This window comes from Lampetra planeri, chromosome 1 (assembly GCF_965212315.1).
Source record: "Lampetra planeri chromosome 1, kcLamPlan1.2.h2, whole genome shotgun sequence".
Lineage (NCBI taxonomy): Eukaryota > Metazoa > Chordata > Hyperoartia > Petromyzontiformes > Petromyzontidae > Lampetra > Lampetra planeri.
Genome location: NC_136107.1, coordinates 19,247,305 through 19,269,770, shown reverse-complemented (window position 1 = coordinate 19,269,770; position 22,466 = coordinate 19,247,305). Strand labels below are relative to the sequence as shown.

Sequence of the window (22,466 nt, the reverse complement as noted above, 5' to 3'; positions counted from 1 at the left end):
CGAGACGTCATAGTAATCACGTGACGTTATAGTAATCACGTGACGTTTTAGTAATCACGAGACGTCATAGTAATCAGGTGACGTTATAGTAATGAGGTGACATTATAGTAATCAGGTGACGTTATAGTAATCACGTGACGTTATAGTAATCACGGGACGTCATAGTAATCAGGTGACGTTATAGTAATCACGTGACATTATAGTAATTAGGTGACGTTTTAGTAATCACGAGACATTATAGTGATCATCATCACACCGGGGTCGATTACTACTTCGAAAGGTCAACAATGATCACAACCTCCGATTGGCACGGTTGGCTTTGCACGGTGTGAAAGAAGTTCAATATACATACATACCCTCGTGTGTGTGCTTTTTTTTCCCTTCCGGGTCATCTCGTCTACCAGGGAGACTCAGGCGGCCCGCTCATGTGCGAGGAGCAGGGCCACTGGCACCTCGTCGGCATCAGCTCGTTCGGCGACTACCAGTGTGGCCTGCCCAACCGTCCTGGCGTGTACACCGACGTCCTGCGGTACCAGCACTGGATCAGCGGCATCGTGGAGGGGGCACAAGGCAGCAGCGGCGGCTCGTGGGAATGAAGAGTCGGCAAACCGGGGGCAGTGGGGAGCGTGTGGTGCCTTGCAACACGCGTGGCCGTTGTTTCTGGCCACGAGCGCCTTGCGCCTCCGATTACCACGGTTGGCTACGTACGGTGCAAAATAAGTTCACTGTGCAGGGTGGTCCAGATGTCTTGTGATCCCCATTTAATTCAATAAAAAAAAATAAAGTCAACTTTCTTTCAAACGGAAATAAATATGCAAAGGAAAAAACTATTAGGGAAAATCTTGACTTAAAGCTGTCGTGACTCCAGGAGTTAATATTCTTTGGGGCTTTCGGTAAAGTCACGTAGATTGGTTCAAAGAAAATAACCAAAAACTACGTTTCAATCGCAACACAAGCGTTCGTCGCAACACAAGCGATCGAAACGTCGATCGCTTATGTTGCGACAATCAAAATTTGCTTTGCTTGTTTGAGCCACCTTGTAATTGTACAATTTGTCTCAAGTTAAATTTTTACCTAAGTAAACTTTTTTACCTACCATTTTGAAGTTCGGTGCTGTGAGTAATGGCTTCCATCTGACGATAACCATTTTGAGCATAACTTCTCGTTGGCTTCGTGAAATGTGATTCGCCAGCAATGGAAAAGTCTCTCTCTCCTTGACTCGCCTTCCCTTCAGCCACATCCCAATCACGAGGTCCCCCGCTTGCTCACCCCTGGTGCCGCTCTCCCGTTCCTCCCCCTCAAGCGTGCCGCCACCCTTCCACCGCGCACGACTTGCGGTGAAAGCCGCCCTGCCCACGCCTCAGTCCAAGTTTTCACCGCTGGTGTTTTCACTCGGTTCAGTTCCCGTAAAAATCCACCCACGCTGTGTTAAACAGTCCCTCGTCGTCGTTGTCGTCATAGCGCGGTGCTCATCTTAGGTGAAGCCACGCCGTGCAGGTAAAGCCACTGTTGTTTTTAAACGCTTCGTCGCCAACCTCTTTGGCTGACAATCGTGCTCGCGTTTGTGATGATGTTTTTCGAAAACGTTGCAATGAGCGATGCCATATTTTGACTATTTTGGGAAAATAAAACTTAAGTGATTTGGTAGGTGCATTTTTAAACCGATGTTTAAGCCTTTACACGTATGTTGTCATAATCGCTGATTGAACGTTTGATTAAATGTGCGCTCGGTGAATGAAAATCATATCTGTTCAGAAAGAGTAATGTGGTATTGGTCTGTAAATGTCAATAGCTAGAAAGTCAGGGGTGTTCAATAATTGGCAATGAATATCCAGAATCCGGCTGGCCTGGAATGCGATACAATGTGTAAGAATAATAATATTAACGAGATTACACAATGCTCCTTTACCAAAGAAAGTCTTGACGTAAGATGAAGTCTTTCTTAACGATGGCTTCGCGAGTGCTGTATGGGGAACATTTTCCCTATTAACTTTATTACGAGATTTTTCAATAAACAACGTTTTCTATTGCAGTGAAGCAGCATATAATTGACTGCTGCGTTTGTGGGTTGAAATTAGTATATGTCGACACCAATGAAGCCAATTACGTTACAATTGTATAATTCATCCACTTGTCAAAATGTGAATAATTTACGCCAAGAGAGACGTCTCCGTGAATTGCATATCACAGATTAGAAGTTGTAATTGCAGTACTTCCGTTGCATGTCTCTTAATTATCACCTGGTTCAGGTGTTAAATCTTTGACAGTGCTTGGTAGGTTGACTGCATTCAGATGGATGGCAGTGGTGGGGCAGTGACTAAAGACGGAAGTTAAAAGCAGTTAATATTTGACCTTGCAAAACATGACAAACAGTATCTTGAGATGCGGTTACATCTCAACGCTCTATTAATCCCAATGTTTTTGTTTTCTGCTTATGAGGCCGAGAGCAACGATGGAATTACTTACATGGGAAGGTGCATTTTACTCGTGAAATTCATAGTGTGAACAAGAGGAGGCTTGGATAATTCGAGTAAATCCTATCTTCATTATTTCTAAAAGCAGTCAGTCGTTAAAAGCGGACGATCAGACCTAGAGAGCGCACTGCGACAGTTACATTTTTTAATGGATAGACTTTCGTGAAATTAGAGCAAAAGGCACGAAAAACACATTTGGCAGGTTTAAAATAAATTGCGCTCCTGTAATCGTACGCAAGACATTGTGAATGTTGCGGACAAAGGCGTACCACACAATTTGGATTTGCACCACATCTGAAGGAACGACGAAAGAGCGCAAATAAAAGAGCGCAAATAAAAGGGAGTTGTTTTTGTCAAGTTTCATACCACTGCGCTTTCCCTCGGATGCCATCTGTTGCGGCCGGGGACCGCCGCCCATTATACTCCCGCGTGGAAAATTATGCCCAATTTTCCCCGCTCATGGATTCAAAGGTACACCGGCCCCATCGGCAGGAAGCACCAGGAGAGCATCTGACGTCTTTGCTCGCCCTGCTGAGCCCCCCCCCGCCCCGGAGTAACCCGGGACCCCGGTGGCAAAAACACTGAGTGCGGCCAGTTAGCGACCTGCGCCATCTGAGACAGCGAGGGTAAAGTTTTACGTGGAGCTTAAACCTTACGTCTATAACAGGGGTTGGCAACCAAATAATAAACAAGAAGAGACTTTTTTCTTTCAAATTCGGTTTTAAAAAACTCAATGGTTCAAGAGCCGCAATGCAATGTGGTGAATACGAGACGGTGTGTCCTCGATAAGTAATGTCACGAAGCAGTCCTTAAAGAGCCACATGCGACTCCAAAACTGCAGGTTGCCGACCCCTGGTCTGGAAGAACATGCCATGACTGAGATAATATGAACACGCTGGTAACTCTCTCTGGGCTTTCGGTGGGCGGTTTAAATAGATCGCTTTTTAAAGTATTCGAACAAGTACTTTTCTCAAAGACCTCGAGTTTGATCGTGCCTCACGTTCACACGACGTACACAATTTCAACAGATCAATAAGACTCCAGTAATTGAAATAATTACGTTTTGGGTTACGTCGCACGAGTACAATGCCAATGTGGGGTTCACGGTGGTGAGATGTTAACTACCTTGCCTGGTATGCAGGAGGTCGTGGGTTTGATCTCGACCCTGATGCCTGCTGTATATTGGAGTTTGCATGTCTCTCTCCCCATGGTCACGAGGATTTTTTTGCGGGTCTCCGATTTTTCCTCCCACATTTAGAACCATGCGTTTAGATTATTTGGCTGCTATACATTTCCACGTGATAAGCAACTTCGTTGAACTATCATTTGTGGCCAGGTCGCTTCTAAAAAAGAGTTATATCGCTCAGTGTGCCTTACCTGGTAAAATAAAAAATAGTTAAAACGTGATTTTAAGCTTTCGTGACTGCAGGAATTACTCTTTGGTTCTTTCGGTAAAGTCACGTAGAAAGAAAATAAATTAAATAATAGAATACGACATTTCCATTGCAACACAAGCAATCGTCATCAGGTAGAACTAAATTTGAGAGAGTGACAAAACACAGACACGGAGACACACAGACAGACACACAAGCATAGAGAGACAACACAGAGATACAGAGAGAGACGCACAACATAGACACACCGTGTGTGTGTTTTGTCTCTCTCAAATTTAGTTCTACCTGATGACGATTGCTTGTGTTGCAATCGAAACGTCGTATTGTATTATTTAATTTATTTCCTTTCTACGTGACTTTACCGAAAAAAACAAAGAGTAAACAATAGTTGTAGGTTTTTTTTTCAATGTGTGTCGTACACCCCTCCTCCACGTGGCACAGCCAAATAAAGTTGTCACGTGAACAAACGTGTGATCCGACCCATCCCATATTAATTATGTACAATAGTTAATTTTTGAAATACTGTTTGATTATTGAAGGGTTTGTTACTCAATAGCGACTGATAGATAACTATTCGTATGCAGATTTAATAACTGATCATCAGAAAACATTTTGTCAATGTAATTCTCATACTCTTTGGTTCTTTCGGTAAAGTCACGTAGATAGAAAATTAATAGATTACGACTTTTCGATCGCAACACAAGCGACCGTCTTCAGGTGAAAGAGAGAAAGCTACTGAAACAAGGTCTTATATAGGCCTGAGATGGCTGCAGCCTAAGGGAAAGAGGGCGGGGCTAGAGATGGTCTCCCTGAGGCTGTGGAAGTGGCTATTGTATTGTGAGAGATTAGCATGTCAATGCACGAGCTTAGTATCTCTCACAATACAATAGCCACTTCCACAGCCTCAGGGAGACCATCTCTAGCCCCGCCCTCTTACCCTGAGGCTGCACACATCTCAGGCCTACATAAGGCCTTGTTTCAGTAGCTTTCTCTCTCTCACCTGAAGACGATCGCTTGTGTTGCGATCGAAACGTCGTGATCTATTAATTTTCTATCTACGTGACTTTACCGAAAGACCCAACGAGTATGGATTCCTGCAGTCATGAAAGCTTCAAATCAAGAATGTAATTCTCACCAGGCCGCATGCTGTAAGGTGTGTTCTGCAACTCTTCTTCTGCACTTTGTCTCTCTGGCCTCTCTATGTGCTATGAAGAAGGGCCATTGCCCAAAACGTTGCCTATTATATATTTTTCTTTATCAATCCACGCAGTTGTATTTGTGGAATGTGTTGAGTTGTGTTGTTTGTTTGTGTTTGTGCACCACTGCCAATGCAATGTCATTGGATAATTTGTTTCATTGCATGACAGGGTGACACCAATTGGCTCCACAGACTCTGGAAGAATGGGGACCCTGGCCTTCGTTGTAGTGCTTCTTGGTGCCCTGTCCACAGGTAAGAGGAAATTTGCATGTTCACATTAAGTGGGTGACGTTTTCCTTTTGCCTTTTGGTACAACTGTAAAGTTGAGTTCCAATTCCAATCCAGCGGAAAGGTACTAATCCAGCTCACCTTGGGGGCTAAACAAAGGCTCTTTGCCCTCACACTTAACCCTGTATAACAGGGGAAGGGAAACGTTTTCCAAGTGTTGCAAGCTTAGTGAGTTTTTTGGCACAGGACTTTTCTGAATTTCACGACCAACAAAATATTGTCATAAGCAACTCGTAACGAATGCGATGGCTTTCTGCGGTTGATTTGGAGAGGGCCCGCTTTTGAGGCGTTGACACCATTGGACCCTTTCCATACGAAATACCAAATGGGATTTTCAAATACCTTTTGAGCAGGCCACGCATTGACACACACCTCAGCCACTCGTGTCACTGCAGTGATACAATTGACTGATCGCGATAAAATTTGAAAAACAGTATCGTTGCCGTGTTAAAGATCGTCCCCTGGAGTACAAGTTTAGAGCGCCTATGATGCTTACAGTGATGGGTTAATTTTGTCTGTGGGTTATTTTGAAGTGGTAGGGCTAATGTGGACCTCGCAGTAATGAAATTAAGTCGTGCACTATGACTCATTATACTGTAGTGTATACTGTAGCGTCTATTATCACAATGTGGAGAGTTTTTAATCAGTATGTTGATGCATTTGCATGCACATTTATGACGCATATCAGCGTTGGAGCAAAGGAAAGTGAACTATAAAACCAGTAACCCAAGTTCGATTCCCGGCCAAGGCTAACATCAGTGGCGAGTGATTTCTGAACCTGTTCTGGGCACCTTCCTCAACCTGCACTGACCAGCGTAGTGAAGTATGGTCAAACAACCCCTGTGACTGATAGTGTGGGGAAGGCCTTCATCCACCAGTAAATTCAGAAAAGGTTGGACATTTATATCATAATTATTACAAATAAAATGTGTTTTTATCGTAAGCTACTCCCTGGCTATATTATTTTGGGTGTGAATATGGGATTTTCTGTCAGTAAACCACAACGATGGTATAAGAATAGGTGCACACGCACTGTAGACAGTGTACACACGTACACAATGGTCATACCCCACATATGCATCATCACGAGCTGTGGTCTATACATTGCTGGATGAAGGCCCAGTGGCGTTGCCATCCCTCAGACCTGCGATGCCGCAAATTCCATCTCACTCCCCGCACACCGTCTCACATGCAGCACCTGTAACGAGTTTGTGTTTTGTAACGGCTTAATTACATCGATGCATGCCCACCTTTAATAACACACTAGTGTAAAAAAAATCATTAAACCCCCAACATTAACACTGATCGTATAATTTGCATCATTGCTGAGTTGTGTTTTGTGTAAATAACGTGCAATACTGCTTGATTGTAAATTAAATATATTTGAGGCGTATTTTATATGTTTAAGTCAAGAATACCAAAGTGTTTGTTAGACTGACGATGGCTCAAATTTTCTTGCCTAGTCTATAAGTCACAAGCCAAAACATGTTGGCTGCAGCTCACACTTTCATGGCCAGGCACAGACATGTCGCTACTATCGCGGATGTGCCCACGAATGCAGTAAACGCAGAGAAACAGGGCATATGAAATACTACACTGTCAGTAAAATGTAAATATTGTTAAACGAAACGATTTGCTAGACATAACCGTGGAAATTACGCTCTCTGCTCTATGTTTTGATTTTAAATATCAAACACGCACCCACACGCCCACAGACGTATATTCCCGGATACCACCCAGTAAACTCTTCAGTGTAATTTTTTTAATTATATTATTTAACTAGCTGTACTACCCGGCTTCGCCCGGGACTTGGATTTACCACGCCCGGCCGCCTTTGTCTCCCCAGTGGTGATGTTCACACACGACACCAGTTACTCGTTTGAGACTGAATCGACCTAGGGGAGGCCCAGGACCGGTTGAAATAATCGTCACCGGTGGTGGTCGTGAGCGGGAATCGAACTCGGGTTGCCGGGTTCGTAGCGCAGCGCGTTAACCACTACACTACAATGCTTCCACACGCGCGGGTGACATGACAGATGTGACGTCACAGCTCATTTGCCGTGCAAAAAATATACGTATGCATTATTGAGCTCCCCCCCCCCCCCCCAAAAAAAAATCAAAGTCTATTTTTATAATTGTTGCATGGTGTCCAGTCTGGAAAGTACCCACATGGCAAATTTCAAGTTTGTTGCATGTCGGGAAGCAGGGGTGGTTTCTTCATTAGGGCGATTGGGCGACGCACCACCAATGTCATTCAACCACAGAGTCACGCTAGCCGTCACTGTGCCTCTGGATATAGTCCAATCAGCGTCATGTCACGTTCTGTGGAGTACCGCCTCTTTTTGGGCGATTTCACTCCGGCTGAGAATTGCCCCGAGTGGCCCCATAGACTTACATTCAAAGATGTTTTTTTTCGACCGGGGGGCGCTGCAATGCATTCTCTATGGCTTCCGGGAGGGCTCGCCCTAACGTGCTTACGTCATCATACGTAAGCACGTTTCATCCAACAATATAATTTGTCGCCACCTAGTGGAATCTTTAATAAAATAAACTTGAGTGGAATCTTAATTTTGGAGCTTTCGTGACTGCAGGAATTATTCTTTGGTTCTTTATCTTTAGACGTGACTTAACCGAAAGAACCAAAGAATAAAACTTGAGTGGATTGTATTAATAGTGAGTATAGAAACAAACAAGATGTATTGTAAGAGTCACTTTATTTTTCATTATTATTAAAGAAGTGAAGTTGCCTTTACATGCTTAAGCTGTTAATTTATCCATTGCATGGGTGGACCTTATCCTTATCAATCATCCAGACATTTGCCCCCCCTGAGAGATTTTGCAGGAGCCGCCACTGTCGGGAAGTACGCTAAACATTTTGAACAATGATGCAGCCAATTCGAAGAGTACGATTTCGCCTATATTATACACAGACCAACTAAAACTGACTAATTCGTAAAAATAATTTTCCGAAAGTATGTACTACCAATTTTGTATATTTAAGAGATTATTATTATTATCAAGTACGCATATATAGACACAACATGTCAACAAAGTGTAAAGCTAAAACAGCTGAAAGAACTTCTGGCTCGCTCCACTGCTGGCGGAAGGGCCTCCACGAGAGGGAGCTCTAGAGAGTCCCTCTTGAGGGTATTCGGCCTACTCTTTCACGCTAATGTTGTATTTTGACATATCTTAAAAAATGTCGTCACATTATAGATACGTGTATGTGCACGTAATAATAACAACAACACACGTCGATCGAATATTTGTAAGCATGATTCAAAAACACACACGTACTGCATATATGCATCATGTTAAATAGCAGACAAAGGTAATGCATGTAAATCGTGTGCTATAAACACGTATCGCGCTGCTCGAGTGTAACCACTGGGGCGAGACCACGCCTCACCCTTTCGGGCACCACGATGTGACCGCAGAAGTGAACCTGGTCCCACCCACCCTCCCCTTTTTCCACCCACCCATTGACCATCCACCCCCCACCTAACCACCCACCCAGCTACCAAACTATCCAACCACCCATTCACTATCCACCCCCACGTAATCATCCACCCACCCAGCTGTATAGCAAATGAAAAAATACAATTTACTATGCAAGTGAAAGATGTATGTGTTTTAATATTTATGTGTGTTTTTTATTTAGGGCCCCTTTATAACATCCTATAGGCCCCGCACTAGCTTAATCCGGCACTGCACCCCGCCACCACAACACATGTGCAACCACAACCCTCACCTTCTCTCCCCCCACCCACCCCCCGTTCCAGGGAAAAGCATCGAGTCGGAAATCATCGCCACCACTGTGGGCTCCTCCGTCATGATGCCCTGTGGCTCCACCATTGACAGGCGGCGCGGCAGCTCAACGGGGGCCCTCCCACACCAAACCCACCGATGGGACACCCCGGCGGGCAGTGACTTACCCCCCAAATTGAGACGCACTGTGCGACGTGGGGAAAAAGAAGGGAGGGAAGGAGGGGGGGTGACAATTTGGTTCGCGAATGCGGGACGGTGTCAAATTTGGGCGAAATGAAACGATGATGTGGCAATTGTGTAACGTCCGCACGGCCCAAAACCTTCTCTCTGCTGATAACGCGGCTGACCGTGGAGGATTCCGGGACGTTCTTCTGCACCCTGTCGCTGAACACCTCGAACACGGAGCACAGCAAGGACTACATCATCAGGGTTTACGAAGGTGTGGCGGAAAACCAGCGGCAGTTGACTCGCATCCACCAACTTACCCTTCACGTTGGCTCCACTCGTGCAGGAGGTGCTCAGTAGCCGAGTGCTGCTCGTGATGATGCGAGGTCAACTCTCACTCATCTGAGTTCACGGCATGACTGGGACTCGTGGGGGTGGGGGGCAAAGTGAGGGTGGCCCGGAATAAATAAAATATTTTACAGATTATGCAAAACATGTGAATTAGGCTATAAAAAGTATGCATTGTACACCTACGTAGAGTGTAGGCGAAGACTTAAAATGCGTACTAGACATCTTACTAGGCATCTTACTTAAAGTGCAGCAACGATTAAGGAAAAGTGGATAATAACTATCATTATAAGAAATAATAATAATGCCACTACAATAGAATTGTGTATTAGTTTGTACCGCCACTTTGTTTCGTTCCGTTTCCAGATCTGGCGGCGCTCATGGAGAGCGAGGACGTGCGGAGCGAGTGGCGAAACTCCACAGCAGAGACGAACGCTACGGTCGTCGAGAGCCGCCGGATCGCCGGGCAAAGCTACGCCATCCACTTCTTGTGCACGGCGGCCGTGACCGGCGCACTCCTTCTCGCCTTCGCCGTTCACTGCTTCCTACACAGGTGGAGGCAACGACTATGGAGTGAGTCGTGAAGGGCGCCGACACATTTCACAAATAAGACTGCATGGGCCTGATGAAGGAAAAATATATATAACTAGCGGGAAGTACCCGGCGTTGCCCGGGTCTTAAAAATGTTTTACAGCAGTGCGTACTGACTGTGGTGGTACCTGCTATGATTACAGCAATGCATACCGACTGTGGTGGTGCCTGCTATGATTACAGCAGTGCATACTGATTGTGGTGGTACCTGCTATGATTACAGCAGTGCATAGCGACTGTGGTGGTACCTGCTATCACTACAGTAGTACATGCTGACTCTATAGCAATTTTATCGACTCTATAGCACAAATTAAAAACCTGACAGAGTGGCGTGGTGAGGCTTAGTCCCGTGTGGTGCTACCTGCTATGATTACAGCAGTGAATACTGACTGTGGTGGTACCTGCTATCACTACAGTAGTGTAATAATGTTCAGGAGGACTTGGACGCCGGGGTTGGAGGCACACTTATTTATTCAGTACAAGGTACAACACAGACCGGGACGTACAGCACTGGAAGGGGTGTCGGCCCCTTCACCCGTCTAACTGGGAAGTCACGCTCTAGGCTACACCTAGCCTACCTCTAGGTCCTCTACTATCGGGCTAGGGGAGGCTAGCTAACCCAGCCCTGGTTACGCTGGGATTACGGCGCCCGGAGTCCCCAGACCGGCTCTGACAAGAGCATCGGCTCTGGCTCTCGGGGCCACGCCACTGGCTCGGTCCTGGTCGGCCCTGAGAAGGTCAGCGATCCAGGGGAGTCCCAGGGCTCTATCTAGTAGATCTTCCTTCTTCACTGGTTTAAGCTTAATACATACTGCCCCGAGCCCTCCGGCTCACCCCTTTATATATCCCTCCCCCGTTGAGGGGTGGGGCCGCGGGGGATCCCAGCTCCGTGTCAGCCCCCCAGGCTGAACGGTGCGGACGTCGCTGTGAGCACCTCCCCGCGCACAGACATAGCCACGCCCAGTGTGTTTGTTTACCGTCCGACACAACTGTATAACACCCCCTCCGTAACACCCCTACAGTAGTACATGCTGACTCTATAGCAGTATTTATCGACTGTATAGCACAAAGCACTCACCTGATTGCGTGGCATGGTGAGGCATAGTCCCATGCGGTGGTACCTGCTATGATTACAGCAGTGAATACCGACTGTGGTGGTACCTGCTATGATTACAGCAGTGCATACCCACTGTGGTGGTACCTGCTACATCTAGCGACTGTATAGTAGTAATAACTGCATGCATCGTGGTGGGGAAGACATCACACTGAAGATTTTTATAACATTTTAACGCGAAAGTAAATGTCCCCCCCCCCCCCCACCAAAGGCGCGTGAGTCCGTATGGTCAGATGCGCATGATAAATAAATAAATAAACAGGTCTACTGCCTATAGTGCTAGCATCTAGCGACTGTATATATTAGTAACTGCACACGTCAGGGTGGGGGGGGACATGACACAGTGAAGAATTTACGTCAGCGTTTAGTGTATTTTTATAGCATTTTTAACGCAAATGAAATTTTCCCCCTGACTTCCACCGAAGGCGTGCGACTTGGCATGGGCCGTTCCTCCCTACAAAGGCGTGTGAGTTGGTATGGCCGTGCACGTGTCATAAATAAATAAAAGTGAAGCGCGGAAAAATCGCACTAAATCGGTAATTGAACTAATTTAAAGTTGACGGATGTGAAAAAGGAATAGCGTTTGCTGACCGCGGGGAATACGGCGTGGTACCTGGCTATTTTTTTTATGTAAACCCCACCGTTGGAGAGCCAAGCGAGCGACCACACACAAACCCACAATTTTTGACTTATATATATAGATGTATATATATTTTTCAGTACAGTACACAAAATCTGTGTTCTAATACCATCTGTGATGGATGTCAGTCCTGACATGCAATATCCTGGAGTCTACAAATTAAGTTGCACCTGTGGTGATTGTTACATTGGGAAAACAAAACGTCATGTCTCGGACCGTGTTCGCGAGCACAAGGCAGATCTGAAACACAGCAGAACTAATACCTCCGCCGTGGCTGACCATTGTTATAACGCTGTGGGCTCTCATGATATTGCTTTTTCCGAGACCAAGGTACTCTGCAAACCTTCGGGCTACTATCAAATGTTTGTTCATGAAGCCATCCAGATATATAAACATAGACATAACTTCAACCGGGAAGATGGATACAGATTGAGCAATCATTGGAAGGCTGTTATTAACCAGGTAAAACCATAACTGCTTTTGGCCTGTCTTCATATCCGCATCTCCAGTTTCCGAACCCTCCGACTCGCAGCCCCGCCCACTTCCCCTCCCCACCCCGGCATTTTTTTGCCGTGCTTGTTTCCTCCCTACCCCACCCTCCCACCCTCCCTGTCTCTCCTCCCTGGCTCTTAACCCTCCCACTCCCAGCCCCGCCCACTTCCCTTCCCCGGCATTTTTTGCAGTGCTTGTGTCTTACTTGTAGCCTCCACTCCCTCTACCCCACACTCTCACCCTCCCTGTCTCTCCTCCCTGGCTCCCCCCTTCTCTTGCCTATATGGCCTCTTGTTGCAGCAGCCCCTTTTGCCCACTTCAGCAATTATTTCTTGCTGTGGTTGTCCCACCTGATGACGGACGCTTGTGTTGCGCCTGAAACGTCGTGATTTAATTAATTTTATTTTATACCTACGTGATTTTACCGAAAGAACCAAAGAGTATATCAAATGCGCAACTTTTGGGAAATGACCCTTCTTGATAGCACGTAGAGAGGCCAGAGAGACAGAGTGCAGAATAAGAGTTCGAGACCACACCTTGCAGCATGGGGCCTGATGAGAATTACATTCACAATATGTTTTCTGATTAAATTGGCATACGAATAGCTACCTAACAGTTGCTATTGGGACACCACGGTGGCGAGATGTTAACTACGTCGCCTGGTATGAAGGATGGTTATGGGTTCGATCCCAAGGCTGACGCCTGCTGTATATGTGGAGTCTGCGAGTCTCTCTCTCCCTGTGGTCACGTGGATTTTCTCTGGGTCCTCCGGTTTTTCCCGCCACATTTAGAAACACGCGTTTAATGTATTTGGCTGCTGCTATACTTTTCCACGTGATAAGCCACTTCGTTGGTCTATCATTTGTGGCCAGGTCGCTTCTGAAAAAGAGAGCTACATAGCCCAGTGGGCCTCACCTGGTAAAATAAAAATAAATAGTTTTAGTTTTAAGACTTTGCTTTCTTAGCAAGCCGGCGAGTGCTCTTCGACCACAGCCTCCTACGCGAGCGCTTATCGCATGTTGGTTATCGGCAAAAACTCGTGAATGCCGATAACCCGTAAAATATTTACCACACCACCTACTCCTTCTCCTTACCCCCACGCCCACTTTACTCGGAGAAATATTTGGCGGAGCTCGGGTACTTAGGCGGTCGTGGATAAAATATGTATTATTTAATGGGGCTCTCCATCGATGGTCATTGTGGAGGAGACGTGTGTTGCCTTAAATGCGTTTTCTGGAAAACAATTATCAATTGTACCAACCCGTTTTTTATATGATGTATTAAATAATACCGGATTTGAACCACTCACAGTCTACGGCGCCATTAACTGCATTTTGCTAAGTGTACTTTGAAAATATTGCGTTCTTAAATGGTTTCTTTAACAAAACCCAGGTCGCCTTTTCAAAAGAGTCAATGCTGTTTCACGCGTCTCAACGGGGTATATTTCACCTCCAGGTGAAATAAAGGATATGACAACCACAAGAACTCTTTTACGTACGCATGTTGAACTTCGTTTGCACCGTACGTAGCCAACCGTACTAATCGGAGGTGCGGGGGGGGGTAACAAACTAAATTCCTATGTCACCTGTTGAGAATGAATACTGTACTCGATTCATAGAATGTTGCTTCATCCACGATGCTTCATTGACTTGGACTAATATAGCATCTCATTCCGATTCATCAAGCGTTCAGACTCAGGAGGTTGTTTTCTATTATAGGTTTGATTCAATGCTTGGACAACATTTGAATGTGAAGTCTTGTTATAATTTCTTTCCACATAACCTCGTCTTGTGCCTGTTTTAATGACTTGTGTTAAGAGTTCCCATGATAATTTGTTGTACCGTACTCATTTTTGCTGTGCCTTATCGTTGTCGTGTTTGTTTGCTTCTGTCACTCGAATCTCCCTTGCAAAAGAGACTTGTATTTTTAAATCCTTTATATTAAGTTCACTTGCTTGCTTGCGCGCTTACGACCGTGCAAATCTTTCGGTCGTTTTTTAACCCACTTCCCGTGATCCAATTGAGCTGACATTTTGCACACAGACTCGTTGTGCGTGACAATGTATTTTCGTGAAACATTTTTTCCATAACTTTACACTTTTTAGGAAAAAATAAATTATATTTAATTACCAATTGCTTAATGGTGGCAGGCAATCATCTGACCCATAGGTGGCAGCCATCTCAAGCCAGAGGACGAGAGGACTCTAGCCGCCACGCATATAAAGGATTTATAGTGAAAAACTTTGTTTTTACGGGTTAATTTTTTAGGCCTTCACCTTGTGATAAATAAAGATTTCTCTGTCTGTATTTGGAGCCTCATACACAAAAAATCTGAAAAAATTAACCCGTAAAAACAAAGTTTTTCATTATAAATCCTTTATATGCGTGGCATCGGTTTTATTTTATTATTCATTTCTGTTTTTCTTGAGTAAGAGTTTCATTTTTATCACATTGGTATTTTAAATTAAATTTGACATTTTTTTTTTCCTGAAAAGTGTAAAAAAAATTTCACGAAAATAAATTGTCACGCACAACGAGTCTGTGTGCAAAATGTCAGCTCGATTGGATCACGGGAAGTGGGTTAAAAAACGACCGAAAGATTTGCACGGTCCTAAGCAAGCAAGCGAACTTAATATAAAGGATTTAAAAGTAGACAAACTTGCAGAGAAGACAAACACAATAGCAACCGCGAGGTTATAAACTTAGCAAGCAGCTAAGGCCAAAACCCCCCGCGTCAACGCTGGCCCCATGCACCACCACTGTACTCAACACTGCGCGCTCGGCACTGCGTACAGTTGTAATTTTGTGTGAGAAAAATGTTAATTTATATATCTTTAAAGAAAATAGACGTTAATTTAGTGTAAGTTTGCGTGGTCTATGTCGCTATTGAACAAATGCGTATCGAGGCTGTACAGTGTACTGTACCGTCACCATAACAACGCGCGGTATTTATTCATATAACTTTATACAATTTAAACGCATTAAGAATCAAATATCAAACATTAACGAATCGTAAGCGATCGTTTTGTAAAAAATTAACCCGTAAAAACTAAGTTTTTCACTATAAATCACAACCCAGCCCACATTGGTCTTTGAAACGGGCGGCTAGAGTCCTCTCGTCCTCTGGCTTGAGATGGCTGCCACCTATGGGTCAGATGATTGCCTGCCACCATTAAGCAATTGGTAATTAAATATAAAAAAAATTACCTAAAAAGTGCAACATTTTGGAAAAAAAAATTCATGAAAATAAATTGTCACGCACAACGAGTCTGTGTGCAAAATGTCAGCTCGATTGGATCACGGGAAGTGGGTTAAAAAACGACCGAAAGATTTGCACGGTCGTAAGCGCGCAAGCAAGCAAGTGAACTTAATATAAAGGATTTAAAAAGTCTCCCACCATAAATGTATTCCTCTCATACGGTGCTCGTGATGAGATTTTTTTCTTAAATTGCCTCGTTTTTACCGTCTCATTTGCATTGTTTCCCATCCTTTCCCATCCCATTTGTACAATCGTTTGCTCCATGAGCCGAAACTTGACATTCGAATATCATTTCCACGCAATTGGCATGAATTCGTTCACAGACAATTCTTACACACGCATGATTCCATGCACGTTATCCTAAGCCTTTAACATCGATATGAATCGATACATAAATTCGTCGGTAATAAAAATTGTCCGCCACTAGTATACGCGGCAAGACTACTGTCTGTGCGGTATTTTCTCAAATAAAATCAGGAGAAAATTAGGTATTCACGACATGCCCCTTGCGTCAGGATAACACAACAGGGCTGTGTGTCGCAGATGCAGTCTCCCAGTAGCTTCACAGTAGGGGTGGGGCTGATTATTGCGATGTGTTTTTTCCAATTTAGTAATTTACACGTTTAATTTTGTTTTTACATTTGCCAAATTTGGACCGTCATTATCGCGAAATAGGTCTGCTATCGAATTTAGAATTACGTTGTGGGGTCGTTGACGTCCGCTATTTAACCAACGGGCATGTGGAGTTTTTGTTGTTATTGCGCAATGCAGTACATCCGCAGCATTAATCAGGGCGGCCCCTGGGCTTGAACCGTAGACCTCTGCAACAAACGGCGAATCTCGCTACCCGCGTGTGCCACATCAGTGCCCCGCGTTGTTGACTTTGGTGAATGTGTCGTACGAGCAGCTTCACGTCGAATGGTCACGCTCAGCGGGGTAGATTCAATGTGCGTGTCATGTGGTGGGAGGTCCAGATAACTTGTGACCCCCGTCCCTGCCAATGAATTTACCCATAACATTCTTTTTCCTTTGCATGTTAGTTTCTGTTTTAAATAAACATTACTTTAAAAAATATTAAGTTTTAGAGAATGAAATGGGGGTTAAAAGGCATATTGACCGGCCTCTGTACTGTACACGACTGCACGAAAATAATTGACCTTTAAAAAAAAAGTGCTTTTGTTTGGGCTTACTCAACTCATAACCACTAAATGATGATCCTAGGAAAATACTACAGTTTTCCTCCTTTGTTAACGTTTGTTTTTAACATTTCTCTTGTTTTATTTTTAGGTTCTACTCCAACAGAGCCAAGCGAAAAGAAATTAGTCAAACATGGGAGCAGTGCAGTGCCATGTCTCAAGTACCCCTTGGTATGGCATAGTGAGTTCATGATTAAGTCTCTATTTTCATGCTTATAATCTCTAAATTGTGTGTTAGTAGGTTTATGGCTGCCCGGTCAACTAATTTTTGCATGATATCTGACTCCGACATCTCTAACTCGGTCTCTGCACCAAACACAATCCAGTCTACATCTGCTGTGGCTCCGATATTTCACTGCCACGTGCTGTGTGGCTGACCTTCCCGTGACAACTGTGCAATTGAATCTGACCTACCCCTTTGATTACGGCGTCACCGATACGACGTCGTGCAATGAGCTGCGGGCCATCACGGGTACAGTGGATCGCGACGACCATAGACTGCAACCCAAGCCCGTAATTATAATATATATTGGGGGACACACATCCCCAGCTGTAAATGTGACAACTATAATTGTGACTCATTCCGGGCTGTGCCGCGATGTTGTTCTCTGTCCTTGTTAACCTGCCCAACTCCCCCCCAACCCCCACAATCCTTCTACCCTAAACAAGCATGGGTAAGGATAGATCTCACCGAGAAGATGCTTCTCCGTAATATGAATGTTTGTAATTTCTAGCCCCAATGGAGTTATTTTCTATGTTTGGGAAGCATCTTGAGATGTGACTGCGTTTACACACTATGTAAATGTAAGTTGCTATGGCTGTTAATGACAATTGGATCACGTTCACATTTTGGACACGTTTTTGATCTTCAGTTATGTCTATCGTGACTCTGATCGGTTGTTTTGTCCATTATGACGACATTGTCATTGTTCTATTGTCATCTTACTCCACTCACGTGTCCACCTGTTGACATTAATTCGATCAGAATCACACCTGGTCTTCTACAAGTGCCCTATCAAAATAGTTTTGTCCGTAAAAATAAACTATTCCTTGTGTTTCTGGGTCCTTGTTGCTTCTAACTGGTAGGATTATGGAGTCCGGGAGGCGATTTTTTATTTTAAGAAAAATTATTGAATATATTTACCAATATTAAAACTAATGGAGACAATTTTCACTCCAGATTTTGTATGTAATTTTCCAAAGGGCTTTATCAAAATTGATACGTTCCATCTCAACCCACGCCAACACACTCGGCAATTCCCCCGGGGACCAAGAGGCAGCAGACCACCGAATTACCCCAAGTGTTCCCAATCTCCTCATACCCCAGACGCTAAGCAGCCTCTGAGCCTGATTACTATTTGTATTAGGGGTGGGGGGTGCATAGGAAGACCGGGTGGTATAGGCTTGAGATGTGACGTTGCCAGGTGGTGGCGGTATAGGAGTGGATTCCTGAATGTATGTGTGTGGAGCTTTGTTACCCCCTGGGTGTGACATCTGGATTTCCAAAGATTCCTTATTGGTACAAACACCACAATGTAGGACGCTCTTGAAAAATAGTCTCATTATTGTTATACTCCCAGAAGCTGTGTAGAAGTGCCTTAATATGGGAGGGCTTTGTTCATTAGCGTACACCTCAGATGCAGACCGGTGCGTGTTCCCCCTCATCGAAGTACCTGTGCTACTCCCGTTCCAGAAACACGAGGAGGACAAGGAGGAGGAGGAGGAACACTTTGACGACTACTCCAACCTGCATATGGCTCATAGGGATGCGATCTACGAGAACATCAACAAAACATAGAACACTTGGAGGATATCCACAACACTGAGTGTCTCTTTAGGACATCCTCAACTCCCACCCTCCCCGTAGGACATCCTCAACTCCCACCCTGTCTGTAAGACATCCTCAACTCCCACCCTGTCTGTAGGACATCCTCAACTCCCACCCTCCCCGTAGGACACCCTCAACTCCCTCCCTGTTTGTAGGGCATCCTCAATTCCCACCATCCCTGTAGGACATCCTCAATTACCACTATCTGTGTAGGACATCCTCCACTCCCACCCTGTCTGTAGGACATCCTCAACTCCCACCCTCCCTGTAGGACATCCTCCACTCCCACCCTCCCTGTCGGACATCCTCAACTCCCTCCTTGTCTGTAGGGCATCCTCAACTTCCACCCTGTCTGTAGGGCATCCTCAACTCCCTCCCTGTCTGTAGGGCATCCTAAACTCCCACCCTGTCTGTAGGATATCCTCAACTCCCACCCTGTCTGTAGGACATCCTCAACTCCCACCCTCCCCGTAGGACTTCCTCAACTCCCTCCCTGTTTGTAGGGCATCCTCAACTCCCACCCTGTCTGTAGGACATCCTCCACTCCCACCCTCCCCGTAGGACATCCTCAACTCCCTCCCTGTTTGTAGGGCATCCTCAACTCCCACCATCCCTGTAGGACATCCTCAATTACCACTATCTCTGTAGGACATTCACAACTCCCACCCTGTCTGTAGGACATCCTCACCTCCCACCATCCCTGTAGGACACCCTCAACTCCCACCCTCCCTGTAGGACACCCTCAACTCCCACCCTGTCTGTAGGACAACCTCAACTCCCACTATCCCTGTAGGACACCCTCAACTCCCACTATCCCTGTAGGACACCCTCAACTCCCACCATCCCTGTAGGACATCCTCAACTCCCACCATCCCTGTAGGACATCCTCAACTCCCACCCTGTCTGTAGGACATCCTCCACTCCCACCCTGTCTGTGGGACATCCTCAACTCCCATCCTCCCTGTAGGACACCCTCAACTCCCACTCTCTCTGTAGGACACCCTCAACTCCCACCTTGTCTGTAGGACAACCTCAACTCCCACTATCCCTGTAGGACACCCTCAACTCCCACCATCCCTGTAGGACACCCTCAACTCCCACTATCCCTGTAGGACACCCTCAACTCCCACTATCCCTGTAGGACACCCTCAACTCCCACTATCCTTGTAGGACACCCTCAACTCCCACCATCCCTGTAGGACATCCTCAACTCCCACCCTGTCTGTAGGACATCCTCCACTCCCACCCTGTCTGTAGGACACCCTCAACTCCCACCCTGCCTGTAGGACATCCTCAACTCCCACCCTCCCTGTAGAACATCCTCAACTCCCACTCTCCCTGTAGGACATCCTCAACTCCCACCCTGCCTGTAGGGCATCCTCAACTCCCTCCCTGTAGGACGTCCTCAACTCTCACCCTGTCTGTAGGACATCCTCAACTCCCACCCTGTCTGTAGGACATCCTCAACTCCCACCCTGTCTGTAGGACATCCTCCACTCCCACCCTCCCTGTAGGACATCCTCCACTCCCACCCTGTCTGTAGGACATCCTCAACTTCCACCCTGTCTGTAGGACATCCTCAACTCCCACCTTGCCTGTAGGACATCCTCAACTCCCACTATCACTGTAGGACACCCTCAACTCCCACCATCCCTGTAGGACACCCTCAACTCCCACTATCCCTGTAGGACACCCTCAACTCCCACTATCCCTGTAGGACACCCTCAACTCCCACTATCCCTGTAGGACACCCTCAACTCCCACCATCCCTGTAGGACATCCTCAACTCCCACCCTGTCTGTAGGACATCCTCCACTCCCACCCTGTCTGTAGGACACCCTCAACTCCCACCCTGCCTGTAAGACATCCTCAACTCCCACCCTCCCTGTAGAACATCCTCAACTCCCACTCTCCCTGTAGGACATCCTCAACTCCCACCCTGCCTGTAGGACATCCTCAACTCCCTCCCTGTAGGACGTCCTCAACTCTCCCCCTGTCTGTAGGACATCCTCAACTCCCACCCTGTCTGTAGGACATCCTCAACTCCCACCCTGTCTGTAGGACATCCTCCACTCCCACCCTCCCTGTAGGACATCCTCCACTCCCACCCTCCCTGTAGGACATCCTCCACTCCCACCCTGTCTGTAGGACATCCTCAACTTCCACCCTGTCTGTAGGACATCCTCAACTCCCACCTTGCCTGTAGGACATCCTCCACTTCCATCTTGGCATCATCCAATCATATCGTGCATGTTGTACGAGCACAAAGAGACCCTTCAAGTGATAGAAGTGACCGAGCACACTGAAATTAAACAAAACACGCAGTATTGCCGAGATCAATATTATTCCCCTCCAGGACCCGATCAGTGTGGCTAAGATGCAGTAACTGAGAAATATCGGTTTGCAGGGCCCTTTCGAAGTGGCAGGCCTCATGCGGTCGTGGGCCGTGTACGATGAAGGTGCGGACCGTATATTGTCTGCTTTCTGCAGGCCATAGGTTTTCCCGCTTGCCGTAGGATACCCACGACACCCAGCCGCTAACAGCAAGTCACTGGCTACGTTAGTTTACGACTGCGACAGAACAATATTTGACGCGTGGTCGATGCTCCGCAAGCCCTTATTAGGATTAAACCCCAACGCGGCGGGAGCTTACGGCGAAAATAATCATTGCAATTCAGTGACACTTTTCTGTGATTAATGGATGACGACGTTTTGTGTTTCCGCAGCACGTTCCGTAGCTAAGTGAGTAACGTACTGGATGCTCAGCTTCTCGTACACTGTCGTGATATGCCTCGTGTTATAGTAATAATTCACGACATACATGTGAAGTATTGGAAAATGACGGCAGGAAACTCCTTGACGGGAACACACTTCTTTTATTAAATCTTGACTTGTAACAATACAACGCGTGGCCTCTCTTCTTCACACCGCACTTCTCTTGACTCAGGATTCTGTGCTGCCGGCTCTCTGTGCCTCGTGTAGACTCCGCGCCTCGGCTACACTCCTCTCTCGCCTCGTGTAGACTCTGCGCCTCTGCTACACTCTCCTCTCTCTCGCTGGCTACACCGTATGCATACTCGGCTCGTGCAGACCGTTCTCTCTCGCTGGCTACACCGTATGCATACTCGGCTCGTGCAGACCGTTCTCTCTCGCTGGCTACACCGTATGCATACTCGGCTCGTGCAGACCGTTCTCTCTCGCTGGCTACACCGTATGCATACTCGGCTCGTGCAGACCGTTCTCTCTCGCTGGCTACACCGTATGCATACTCGGCTCGTGCAGACCGTTCTCTCTCGCTGGCTACACCGTATGCATACTCGGCTCGTGCAGACCGTTCTATCTCGCTGGCTACACACTATACATTACTCAGCTCGTGTAGACCTTTCTATCTCGCTGGCTACACACTATACGTTACTCAGCTCGTGTAGACCTTTCTATCTCGCTGGCTACACACTATACCTTACTCTCTTCTACTCTCCATTTCTCTCCTCTCTGGGCTCTATCTCTACACCTTCGTCTTCATTCTTAGATGGTTCCACTTCTGCCTCTTGCTCCTCTGTGCATCACCTTATATACCCCTTCTTCCCGGGAGACGGAGCGGATGCGGACCTCAACGTCGGCACCGCTCCTCCGTTACCCAATCCCCACGCGCTATCCCCACGATCCGGTTCCGCTCAGCGCGTGTTTCCACTCTCCGACCAATCACACCGCG

At 46.3% G+C, this 22,466-nt stretch overlaps 2 protein-coding genes across 2 annotated transcripts in view; both read left to right on the top strand.

The window, feature by feature from the left end:
* LOC144719686 (uncharacterized) overlaps positions 1-2,209 on the top strand; it is a 38,566-nt gene extending 36,357 nt beyond the window's left edge. The window contains exon 17 of the mRNA XM_078595823.1: positions 405-2,209. Coding sequence (XP_078451949.1) covers positions 405-596 — 192 coding nt within the window. The 3' untranslated portion in view covers positions 597-2,209. The remainder of the gene's footprint in view (positions 1-404) is intronic.
* Positions 1,417-21,579, top strand: LOC144719698 (uncharacterized). The gene is made up of 6 exons (XM_078595837.1): positions 1,417-1,497; positions 5,236-5,318; positions 9,137-9,561; positions 10,002-10,208; positions 17,018-17,097; positions 18,620-21,579. The coding sequence occupies exons 4-6, from the start codon at positions 10,016-10,018 to the stop codon at positions 18,722-18,724; spliced, it is 378 nt and encodes a 125-aa protein (XP_078451963.1). The 5' UTR covers positions 1,417-1,497; positions 5,236-5,318; positions 9,137-9,561; positions 10,002-10,015; the 3' UTR covers positions 18,725-21,579.
* Positions 21,580-22,466: the final 887 nt, after the last annotated feature.